Consider the following 13,354-nt stretch of genomic DNA (forward strand, 5'->3'; position numbering starts at 1 on the left):
TTTGTAAAAGCATAAATTAAGCTTATATTATTATATTTTAGTTTTATAATTGTGTACTTTGGGAGAATGCGTGGCTGTACATTTTTGCGACTATCTATGTTAATGAGCTGGTGCATACATGTGTATATGTGCAGGTTTCTGTACGTGATGGTAGCAAGGCATACTTGTATGTGTCGGTCAGTTCTAGTTACTTTTCTGAAATTTGCATCTTTAATGGTGGCACATTTTCCAGCTCAATTTTGAAGCAGTTGTTGAAACAATTCACCCTTGATTTGAGACTGAAATACAGCTTTTCATTAAAAAATATAAGTTATGGCAGCTTAGTAGCTCCTGTTTTTCTTAATTGTCCTGGTCCAATAAGGGCAGCAAATGGCCAAACATACTTAGTAAAAAATACAAACATATATATATAAAATATTGAGGCTTGAGCTGCATGTCCAATAAAGTCGACGTCTTCCCCAGCTGATGGTTAAAAAACATGAAAACACTGAGAGCATGCTTTGTATTGCAGTGTAGAACTGTCCTCAGTCGTCAATATCTTAAATAAAGTTAAAAAAATGCAATTTCAGTTGCTGACTCAGATCTATTATTATTATTTTTTTTACCTCTGACTACATTTATCAGAGCAGATCTAATAATTGATTATTTTTAATATAATTTGTAGGAATTCACTTTCTTTAATATGTTTGGAGACAAATAAATACTTTGGGTTTTAATCACACTTTCCTTTCTTTTTATACTATAAGAACTAGACAATCACGTTTAGGATATTTTAACCTTGGTAGAATTGCTGTATCTGCTCACTGCATTATGCATTTTGACTTTTTGTGATAATCCTCTGTCCTTTTCTGTTTGTGCTTATGAACGCATCTGTGTTATCAGATCCAGGACCAGTTCTGGAGACAACAGTGGGTGAAGATATGAACTCCATGATGCTTCCGAATCTCTTAAGTGGGACAGAATACAGTGTTCAAGTGACGGCCTCCTACCCTTCAGGACAGAGTGAACCGCAGCTAGTGAACACTAAAACACGTGAGCATCCATACCACACACAACTACTCACACTTTGTTGTAAGATGGGGGAATATGATGTGATGCAGAATTTAACTCCTTGTGTGGTAGTGTGGACATTGTAGGGAACAATGTGTAAAGACATGACTGTAAATGGAAGAGGCTGTGGCACCGTCAGTTGGTTCAGGCAAAAAGTTTATATTAAAAGTTTTTGAATGCAATAACCTGATTTACTTTTGGAAAGTCAAACCAATTATTAAGATGTGTCATTCCAACATAATGGTGTTGTCACCAGCACTAGAACTTGCCACAGAGGAGAGAGTGATTATTAGAAAGAGAAGAGCGAGACGGCAACAGTGAAGTAGGTTGAAGAAAGCGAGGAAGGTACAACATGCAAATTAACAACCTGCTGATAGCAGACTCTCTAATTTCCATTGAGACTTCAGCAAACAGACAGATCTTTATGTATGTAAATGTGGTATCAGTTGGTGCAGTAAAACCGAAACGATAGAGGTAGAGAGAGAATGAGCGAGTTATAGAGAGAGGTAGAGAAAGGTCTCTAATTATTCATGTGTGTGCATGTTCTGCATGTGCATGTTTTGTGCTTGTCCTTTCCAGTGTGTGTGGTTCTTTTAGAAAACTGCTGTATCATCCGTCCTTACTTTAAAATCGTTTGGATTTACTGGCTGATTGGCACAACCAATGGGATGAACACAATGGAACTCAACACTCTAGTTTAAATATGTTACATAATAATTACATTTCTCATCTGCGATTATGTACACAGGAAAAATTGAGTTTCCCATTTTTCTGGAAAGTGTAAAGAACGATTCAATTCTGGATCATTCGTGCAATTACACGCAATCAATTAAATGGGAAGCTTTTGATGAACAGATTTATCATTAAACTTTGCTGCAGTCACATGTTATCCTCCTTCTTTGCTTTAATCACCCCCCTGGAGGATGAGTGACAGTCCCCACATGCCTTCCTGTCTCTGTAAAGCTCTCGTAATGAAACAAGCTACCATAATGAGATAAAGATAAAGTACGAGGCACTGACAAGTAGATTCATCAGCCGCCCATCTTAAAACACTGGCCTGATTTAGCACTGGGTGATGGTACCTCTACTGTCCACCCTACCAAATTTAACAAGGACCGTGATTTCATAAGCAACATTTATAATTATACGTTCATCATCCTTCCATCTATTATCTATTCTACTAATCCTTTGAGGGTTGAGGGGGACATTAGGCGAGAGGCATATTCACACCAGGTCACAATCATACTTACAGCCAATTATGGTCTTTAGCACTGGAGCAGGGTTGTCTGAATATAGCCCACATGGAAACTTAATGTGAGGAGACATCGCTTACAACTAGTAGATAATAACTTAGTGCAGCCGCTGCACTCACACACCAGACTCCATCTAGAATTCTTCATATTTTAAAAGTTAAGTTGCTTAAAATTGGAGACAAACACTGCTTTTTAATGACTTCTATGTCTTTTTATCTGATCTACATTTTGCCATTACTCTTGAACTTGCTTATCCTGATTCTGGTGACCATATCAGTCAGTTACGTGCTTCTCACATTTAGTAACTTCTTCGGTGAAGTTATATAAATTAAGAACAGGCACCGTTCCTCCTATTTAAAGTCAATCAAACTAGTTTTAAAGATTATTTTTTAAGGTTACACATTGGACTTTAATCTACATGTTGGATTTTCAGATCTGCATTTCCTTCCACACTTCTCTAAACTTCTATCTGTGCATATTGGATTTTAAACCACATTGCAGTTAAGTTCTCGTAACTTTTGGCCAGGTTTTAAGAGAATGACTCACTTAATATTCAGCACGTTCTCTATCAGTTGCGAGAAATTCTCAGAGTGGTGATACATTTTCACGTATGTCAGATTTTCCCATGTTACACAGAGTGTAGTTTAATTCATGGTCTGTATTTATTCTCTGGAGAAGTTCTGATTTATTAAGAACATATGTTCAGTCATTTCTCATTCCACTAAGGGAGATACAGTAACACATTACCCAGGGTGCACTGTATTAATCGCCGCTTTACCATGGGGGCCAACTGCCATGTTTGCACCAATAAATAACACAAAGCATGTGGCATAGAAGGGTAATTATTGGTGCCTTGAGGACCATTGAATGCAATGAAACTGTTACCCATTAATGAAGTGTTAGGTTATTTTAGGTGCAAGATCTGTTTTCCACATGACACCAAAGGGAGCTAAGTCAATTTAGTATCAAGAAACATTGCAGGATTTGCACGATGTCAAAATTAAAATGATGTGTTTTAAGGACTAAAAGTACAAGAAGTTTGACTTAAGCTCCCATTTTGGAAGGATTACATGACAAGAATCTGGCAGAGGTAGAATGAAGAAACTGAGGGTGGGGAGGTCGTGAAGGCAGATGGGTGCAAATGTTTGGCTTCAAGCCAGGCAGCTTCAGCAGACACACACACACACACACACACACACACACACACACACACACACACACACACACACACACACAAAACACACGCACGCACACACGCAGAGAGGTCATTTCTGATTGAAGCTTCTCCATATGGTCCACTGTAGTTTATATCCATGATACTCCTTTCACTCTGACCTGTGGATGTTAAATGAGCGTTTTCTTTACTTATTCTTTTCTTTCTTTACATTCCCTATGCACACTTGCAGAAAACAATTCAATTGTAACTCCAACTCCTTCTGCGGAATAAAACTATATGTTTGTCAAACAAGCATTGTTGACTATAGTTGCAGGTCAGCAGTTTAAAATACTATGCAAAAATGGCATCAGGTTGGTGAGCCAGCTTGTGCGATAAGGACAATTCATTATCCAAATACTGTGTCACATGTAGGTCATGTAGCACAGTCCCTAATTGGATGTATGAATGTAAACACACATGCATCCAGACATGATTATATACAGTTAATCCATATTCATCTGTTGTACCGTACGTGTGTGCATGCTAATGTGCATGTTGCATGTCTGCGTGCACTAGAGTGAGTCTGTGTGTGTCTTTGTGTATTATTGAAAGGAATGATGTCTTGTCGTATGCATTATTCACTAGTGTTTCAAATGAAGCACCTGCCATATGGTCCCAGCATAAAATATCCATTTACTGGTGCAAGAGAGGAGCCAAGTTTATTTTATACCATCAGCAAATTCTGTTAACAAGAGGGAACGAGAGAGAGCGAGAGAGAGAGAGAGAGAGAAACAAAGGAGAGAGAGGTTTTATTACCTATACTATAGACTGGAATCTCAGTATCGCACAAGCTTCAGCTATTTAAATTGCTCACTGCGTGTTAAATTTTGCTGCATTGTTTCTTCACATGACGGTTAAACATCAATCCTGACTAATGTTTGATGTGAACTGTCAGTATAGGTATCTTTCTACCAGTATGGATGCTTGTTTTCCTGTTTCCAGCAGACCAAAGAGATGTTCAACAAAGTGCCGCTTGTGTAGTTGATGCAGAATACAGACAGTGTGGCTCTGAACCAAAGTCTGCATCATTCTAATGCTGCATGTTGACCTTGAACTTGAAATGTTTTCACACAATTTACCGTCCGTCAAAGTTTTAGTGACATTTAAAGCAGAATTGTAACCTTAACCATTTCGCTCCAAATGACTAAACTTATTCCCCAAAATATAGACACATTTTCTCCATGTCGCTCACTTACTGTAAAGTACCACTTTAGCTCAGAGAGAATTTGTAGCATCATCAATAGGATGCAGAGTAGGTTTAATAAATATGGAGTAGTTTGGTTCAGATTTCGGAGCTCATATGTGCACGAGTTCTCTTGTGGGTGGAGGAGCTGGATGGTGGAGGAGCTGGATGGTGGAGGAGCTGGATGGTGGAGGGTGCTTAATGGGCTGAAGTGAGAGAGAGACAGGAATGAAAAGTGTCAAGTTTATGGTTAGAAAGTGTGAAAAGGTGCAACAGTTATTCAGAAAATGTTTTAACAGTAAAACTGTAAATGCCTGAAATCCCTTTACATGGATAATTAACAGAAGTGACCAGTTCTGCGACAGGTTTTTATTTGGCTAAATGTGGATGTTCTGTGAGTTTCACCCCAGGTTACACCTACTGCTTGTTGCACGTCCACCAGTGCAGAGCCTGTTTAAAATGGGCCTGTCTGTGTAGGGCTGATTGTTTGGCCTGTGTTCATCCATCTCGCAGATTTTTCAAGAGCCAAATCCAAACCACTCCACACTCAACACTGCTCTTCCTTCTGTCTCCAGAAACACGTTTGCAATTTTATCTTTTTATTTGAAATCAGAGTATAATAACGAGTAATGTAATCTCTCTCTCTCTCTCTCTCTCTCTCTCTCTCTCTCTCTCTATCTCTCGCTCTCTCTCTCCAGTGTTCCTTGGCGTCTCTGGCTTGTCAACCTACCAGGTGCGTTCCAGCAGCATGTGTGTCCAGTGGCAGCCTCTTCTACATGCCACACTATACAGAGTCTCCATCCAGTCCACGCTCAGTAAGTTCATTAACCGCTAACAGTTTGTGTGAGATGGTGAAAGAAATGGTTCATTTCTTGATTTAGTGCTTTCATTAGATTTGCTCTTTGTGTGAGAATGTGATACGACTCTGAACGTTAACTTTATTAACTCCTCTGGTTTGAATTCAAATTAGCTGAAACTTTATGAGCTTGTTGAACTGTTGGCTGAGGCACTGCTTTCAACCACTATATTTAAGTACATAGATGTGTCCTTACAAAAGTTGAACTCAGGCAACGTTTTTGGGAACACATACTTGTTGTTCCCCTCCGTGTTTCTGGGTGCACCTTCACTCAACCCAACTTGTTTCCGCGATCCGTGCTATTTTTGAATTAAGGCATTTTCCAGCCCAGTGACTGGAATGTAAATCAGTCAGTAAATCAAAATGTTTACTAGTGTTGTGATATTTGGTGAAGTGGCTGCTTTCTGCGCCAAACTACATATGTTTCCTCATAGATTTACAGCCTGGCCTCATGAAAACGTCTGAGCTCAGGTCTCAGAGTTCTGTGTGCACGTTAAGGTCACGTGGGTACACATGCCTTTCAGTCATCTGGATTCTCATTGATGTTCCGCTCTGAGGAAATAAATGTGATATATTTCTGTCGTTCTCACATGGCAGTGATTTACATAGCAAAGGATTTTCATAAATCTCTTTTGTTTGGAGAAAGGAATGGAGGAATGATATGCTTACATCTCTCTCCCCAGTTAACGACCTGGGAGGAGAGGGCTCTCTGAACTGCTCATGTCACATCATCAGAAATAAAATGAGTGAAGACACAGAGAGTGTGACCTTTAGAAGCTGTTTATTGCACAGATTACACAGATATTAAATGTTAAAGAGGAAGACAGAGTAGGAGCAAAAGAAAAGAGCTCTTCAAAAATGAGTGAAATTAACCATAATAACTCAAATCAATTTTTTGAAAAAGAAAAAAAATCAACAGGTCCGGTTTGTTACACTTTGTCCTTACCGTTCCCCTTTACTTCAGCTGGAATAGAAACCTTTGTCCTGTCAGCAAGAGAGTTGGAGCTGCTCCACTTACAGTGAGCTACTCCAAGTTCTTTTGAGTTTTCCTCAGAGAGCTGTGGTTTCTGCGGCAGATGCTCTTATTAAATCTACAGTAAAATACATCGTTGAAATCATGGCACCGTTCCTGATGTTTCCAGCAGTTCTGTGCATTTAACAGACATTTATAGAAAATGCCATATAGATCCTCAGATAACCCTGTCAAAGTTCAATTCAGTGTAAGGATGGCACAGAAAATACCTAGATTTCTACGTAGTCTTTTGATTGATTTTGTTTTATCAAATTTAGATTTTTAGATGTCGGATTGCGTCAAAAGTCCAAACTGCAGTAGCAATGGATTTATTACTCACCCAAAACCCTGAGAGAACATATGCATGGGTATGTGACAGTACTGGTTGGCAGTCTTCTGCTTAACAGATCCTAAATGTTCTGCCACTTCCTTCACCAAGTGTCATGGAAGGGATTTTTACACTGTTAGCTGTGTCCTGGCTCATTTATTTCTGTGAGACCAGTGTGCTGGTGCAGTGGGGGATCTTGTCACAGACCGCTCTGATGGGGGGGGAGTTGCATAAAAAGAGTCAGTGTCACACAGTGGGTAAAAAATGTGCACAAAATTTGAATATCTTGTCACAGACAGAATATGTGTATTATGTGCTGCTGGCCTCACCAGCACCAAGGAAATTAATCTGCAGTAAAAAGTGGCTTAAACTGCAGTTAGACTTGCTATAACACTGTAGAGCACACATCTCCACCAGGGCCAAACACTCCCTTTAAACTCAATCAAGCTGCACCTGATTTCACACACTCCTTTATCCTATATACTTTCACATGCACATACAAAAATGCTCTCTATATCACAATAAAAGTGAGAAAAGGTTCCTGGTCTAAGCCAGGATTTAATGGGCTCTTGTCCCATCTTTTCATCTACTTTTGCCAAAATCAGCTCAGCAGTTTTCCCCTTAATCCTGCTGAAAAACAAACAAAGTGGACGATGTAATTACCGCCGGAAGGCCAGGTCTGCTGGACCTGTTTTTTTTTTACTTTTACTCCTGTGGACTAAATCTTTTAAGTCTTATTCACATAAGTTAAACATTTCCGTCTTATTTGCACTCTCCCACTCAATTATAGTTGTAAAATTTACAGTTACAGTAAAAGGTAGAGAAATCTTTGTGAATAATAAGCTGAGGAAAACGGAACACTGGAAATTGACTCATATAGATTTCCAATTGAAGTGTTTCGAGTAGTATTAGTAGTGGGAAGCTAAGGAGTGTGGTAGAGATTGTAGACATGAAGGAAACATGAACAGTTTGTGATGTGTGTGGAATTTTTTCAGCTTATTCTGACACCAAAAAGTAAAAGAAAGATTGCTCGCTTTCATATCTTTTTTCCATCCCATTTCCTGAGTGGTAGCCAGATATTCTTGCTGGGGTTTATAGAGGTTTAATCCTCGCAGAGCCAATCAGCTGCTCAAACACCTTCTCCGATGAAAGATTGGCAGCTCCTCAGATACAGCTGTTTCCTCAAACTTTATCCACGGCTGCTTCCTGTGTGGAGGAGGGACTAATTTGTCACTCCACAAGATGAGACACACATGAGCAAATAGAATTAGACTAATGAAACTGACAAATGATGGCTATTAGTGTGTGTGTGTGTGTGTGTGTGTGTGTGTGTGTGTGTGTGTGTGTGTGTGTGTGTGTGCTTGTGCTTGAGCTTGTGTGTGTGTGCTTGTGTGTTTCAAGTTTCTTGTTTGTCTCTTTTTGGCTGCCAACATTAATTTTCTTTATTTTTTCTCAGTGATGCCGTCGTTCTAAAGCTTTTCAAAACAAACAGTTAATTGAACGTATTTTTCAGTCTGAGATCCAAAGGAAATTGACATGAGAGGAGGAAATAAATCAATGATATGATTCTGTCCTTTTTTCAGTGGATATAATGATGTTTTCCTTCTTTCGTTAGAGAAAGAATCCTCCAGTTATCTTACTGGTTGGGGCAATGAATGGATAAAGCAGCACACGCTGCAGGTTAAGTGTTTGTTTGCATGGGACGTTTATTTACAATGCATCTGTAATTCAAGATCAGATGAGTTTAATGAATAAGGATCATTCTAATGGATAAATAAAGTCAACAACATGTGAAGCCTCACCATGGGAACAGACTCGTCTACAGTTTGAGGCAAGAATTTCAAAGCTGGCTTGAATCTCCACATGATGTGAGCATGTCTGTGTGTTGTGGTGAATGACGACTGCCTCTGTCTTTCAGCAACTAACCTTCAGATTTGCCCTTGAACAAGGAACTTTGTCACCTGACGACTCCAATAATGCTGCTTAGAATCCAACTTTGAAAGGAAGTGATTAACCTCAGCAGCTCCCAGGCCTTCGTTTGATAACAGAGGGGAAAGTGCTGCACATAGAAGCAACTGTATGAATGTGTGTGTGTGAATGGCAAAAAATAAACTGTACGTGCTTTGAGTGTCATCAAGACTAGAAGTGTGCTGTATAAAATACGGACCAAAATACAGACCATTTGATGCAGAACACGAAATGTGCTCTGTGAACAATGAGGAGTTCTATAGGGATCTGTGCTTATTAAGATTTTTTGACCTTTGTTCTGAACTTGAAGTAATGTTGTTTTCTGTTTTGTTGTTTACTTGCAGATGGCCAAAGGCAGGAAGTGAGCCTGGGGGGTGCTGCTTCCCGGCAGTGCTTCTATGACCTCACTCCCAGCAGCCAATACCAGATCAGCATTCACACGCAGATTCAAGAAATAGAGGGACCGTCGGTCTCCATCACTGACATGACGTGTATGTTTTATATATTTTTATCTACGCATGTATGATTGTGTTCTCATCTTTACACTTTGCTTTCAGGACAGAGGATGTTAAGTGCAACTTTATCAGGTTTTTAGTTTCCTCCCATTTAATTAAATATTTAATTTCAACGTTTTTCCTCTCTTCTTTCTTCCTCCTAACTAATTTTCCCAAATGATTCCTCCCAGTCTTTGTTTATGTCTCGTTCTCCTCCTGTCCGGTCCAACTGTCTCCTTCAACCATGCATCTTTCTCACCTCTACCACTTTCTCCTCTACCTCCAACCTCCTGTGGTCTCGCTCTCTCTCTTTCTCTCTCTCTCCCTCTCAGTGAAGATAGATTCTGTTGTTGCAGTTCATTGGTCAACTGATGAGCTGAGGTGAAGCACACAGCTCTCGGGACCGGGGGGGGGGCTCAGTTCAGTACCAGGGTTATGGATGGATAGACATGGTCTCTCTCTCTCAACACACACACACACGCACAGACACACGCACACACACACACTTACGCCTACACTCGCACTTACTCACACTGACTCACACTTACACCTTCACTCAAACACACACACACACACACACACACACACACACACACACACACACACACACACAACCTAATGTTGTAACTCCCCAGATTTTGAGCAGACGACTGTAGATATAAAATTCAACTGGAGACATGAGGGTTTGGTTTCAGCAAAGGTGGCAGGTCCACACTCACTGCCAGTGGAAGTCCTAAGATAATTTTCTAAAGTAAAAGTAATAAAATCCAGCATATAAACACACTCCATTACAAGTACCGTTATCCTGCACTTAAGTGTTATCAGGAAACTGTGCTCAACAATCCAAAATAAAAGTGCTCGTTATGCAGAATGGCTCCTTTTAGAGTGCTAAATTATTATGAAAGTCTTACAGGGCCTATTTTTAAATGAGAGATTTAATGTGGTCGCTGGTGGAGATGGAGATCATTTAACTTCTTAATGTAGCGGTGGGTAGTTTATTTTACAGCAATACATCATGTTTTATTAGATGATCTCAATCTTCACATGTAAATTCTTCATCGTGACGACACCACTGTCACACAAATGCAGAGGAGTAAAAAGTACAATACTCTCCTTATAAGGCGTAGTGGAGTGAAGCAAAATGAAAATGTTAATTAAGGTAAAACTATCTCAAAATTCCCTTTGACTTAAATCAACTGTTTGATAAATTGATATCATGTCTGTTACTTTTCAGAACCACTTCAAAACCCAAGAAAGTCCCCAGTGTTTATTGATATTTGAAATGTGTTTCTAAGTAAAGATGCTCAGAACATTATAAACAAATTACCTTTAGAAGAGGCTGAAAGTGAATCATTTGCAGAGATCATTTTATTTACTGTCATGAAGTATGTGCCTCATATGTGGGAACTCGCCAATGTTTCCGAGATGATTTACTTGCTCTTCTGTGGTTTGACAGAACCCACTGCCTTTCCGTAAAGTAATTGGCTTGGCACTGAGGCGTGCTCTAACCTGTGGCTGTTTTCGACTCAGAAAAACAGCCTCTGGTCAGATTGATACTAAGACTGATGAAAATTGCTCTTTTGCTGCGCCCCAACTTATATGGGGATGGGAAGAGAGATACAGCAGTGAAGCTAAAGTTTGTCTGCCGGAGATATAGAGGACAAAACACAACAGCTAGATTGTTTTTGTAAATTTAGGTTGTGAACACAGATTGGACGAGAAATCTTTTCACTACAAAGGTCCCCAGTCAGTGGCCAAACCCAATGATGGTGCCACTTGTCACTGCTATAAAGCTTGAGGACCATGTCTTGTTTCCCTGTCTGTGTGTTAATTTTCATCTGTGTCCATGTTTGTGTCTGTGGATCCAGTGCCAGCGCCCACTCTGGCTCCGACTGAACCCCCGACCACAGAGCCCCCTCCCACCATCCCGCCTGCTAAGGAGGGTGAGTTCAGCACAAACACACACCAATTGTATATTATTTTTTAATATACTGTATATCTAACAGAAATAATAGTCACCTGTTACTATATTTTAACAGTTTTGAAAAGCATTTTCGATAGAAAATAGATTAGATAGAAAAATGAAAAAAACATTTGTGCACCCTAACTGTGTTTATACACAAGTTGCTTAACGTGCACAATATTCATAGAATATGTATGTAATTTCAGCAGTTTTTTTCAACATGACCAGTAAAGTAACTTTATCGAACTGCATTATGATTAAGATGATGACTATTTTAAGTGAAACATTTTTTTTCACTGTACATTTGTAATACAAAGGTATGATATTCCTATCACAAAATTGTGACACAAAGTTTTTTCAGTTCAGTGTATCTTGCAATATATAACTTACTTTAATAGAAGTGCATTTACTGGCTTTGATGCACTAAAATTGTGTGTAATATTGGATGAGGTTCTTTCCAGGCGGATAAATTACCTAGGAAAATGATTTGTGTCAGGATTGGGAGCAATAAAATGTGATTTAAATACTTCTACATGGGAAAATGTAACCAAAGTAAGCAAGGCTGTGATTTTGCTTCCAAATTTAAACTAATGAACGACACCACACTCGCCAGCACAAGCAATGTTGCTCTGGCCTGATTTTGAAACAGGAGAAGAAAAGAGTCCTGGACAATTTACTTTTAATCGAGCAGCTATGTTATGTCAATCTCTGCTCTTTACACAACTGTGAACTGTGTTTACTCTGAAAACAGTTATAGTGACCTGGAGAGAAATTTGAGGACTCAGGGGTCATTATAATAAAACTAGGGGGTATCTTTAATGTTAAGAGAATGTGTTTCACAGGAAGCTAATGGGACGTTTACTTTATTCCACAGCGACTTCATTATGTGAACTGTAGTCAGGCTGCTGTGGGTTGCAGCCTATCTATTCCAAAGTAAAGAAACCCTACTCTTATCCTGCTTCATTAGCTTATTAACTCAGGTTTAGCAGAGCTAACCTGATCACTCACACCCATCAGTATAGTCTCTGTTTTGGCCCCAAAACACGAGAGTCCTCAGCCAAACTGCCGGCTACACACAGTGCATACTGGCTCCAACATACAGGCTTCACCTGTGATTAACAACTACATGCAGTGCTCATTGAGAATATTTTTTGTGAACACTGAACTGAAGGAATCAGTTTACAAATGATTTAATCATCATCGTATAGGCCATCATGTGAAATACCAGGAGCGATGTGCTAGTTGGAGTTTACACAGACACACACAGGTCCCCGGGGCCCTGCCCACACTCACTCACGGCGACAGAGTGAGAGCAGAGCAGCAGAGCTCGTAACGTTGAAGCCGGTGAGTTACTTTGTTGAAGAACAGTGGCAACAAACTGTGAAAATACAGAGTTTCCATGATGGTCCACCGCTGCTCAATGATCAGAGCAGCCTGTGACCTCCTCCACACTCCTGCTGACCTGCTCTCACTTTAACAAGTTATTAGGAGCTGATCAGTACATGCATTTTACACTGAGTCTTTTGATTCACTCCAGAGTCTATGAGACTGCTTTTAAACCAAATGAAAAATACAGACATAGATACATGATCCAACACAATCGATAACTAAACTAAATAACTAAATACATGATTGTAAGTTTGTCATCTTACCAAATGCATGTGAAGTAAGTGAAAAAAATATATAAATGACCTATGAAGGTGAACTTATTCTTTTTGAGTTTGAACTGGCACAACACTGACTACATGACATGACTCTTATAACTACAGGATGCACTGTCTGTCACAACATTCATCCAGGTCATAGTTATCGTAGAAGAGATGAATCGATGTAAACTTGACCTGGATCATACCAACTTAATTCCTAAAGATTATTGTTTACTGTACTTTGAGCCCTAAAGAACTGCAGTTGAAGCTGCTACAGTAAATGCCCGACAAGACATGTCAGACCAAACCCTGTGCAGGATCGAGAACCTTAGAAAGATACATAAATAAAGTGGTACAGACCCGACACCCTGTACCACCACGTACC

The 13,354-nt window shown here is 39.6% G+C and overlaps 1 protein-coding gene across 1 annotated transcript in view; it reads left to right on the forward strand.

Moving 5' to 3' along the window:
• LOC133014568 (collagen alpha-1(XIV) chain-like) overlaps positions 1-13,354 on the forward strand; it is a 131,388-nt gene that overhangs the window by 46,857 nt on the left and 71,177 nt on the right. The window contains exons 22-25 of the mRNA XM_061081833.1: positions 883-1,032; positions 5,401-5,517; positions 9,211-9,357; positions 11,229-11,303. Coding sequence (XP_060937816.1) covers positions 883-1,032; positions 5,401-5,517; positions 9,211-9,357; positions 11,229-11,303 — 489 coding nt within the window. The remainder of the gene's footprint in view (positions 1-882; positions 1,033-5,400; positions 5,518-9,210; positions 9,358-11,228; positions 11,304-13,354) is intronic.

This window comes from Limanda limanda, chromosome 11 (genome assembly GCF_963576545.1).
Source record: "Limanda limanda chromosome 11, fLimLim1.1, whole genome shotgun sequence".
Lineage (NCBI taxonomy): Eukaryota > Metazoa > Chordata > Actinopteri > Pleuronectiformes > Pleuronectidae > Limanda > Limanda limanda.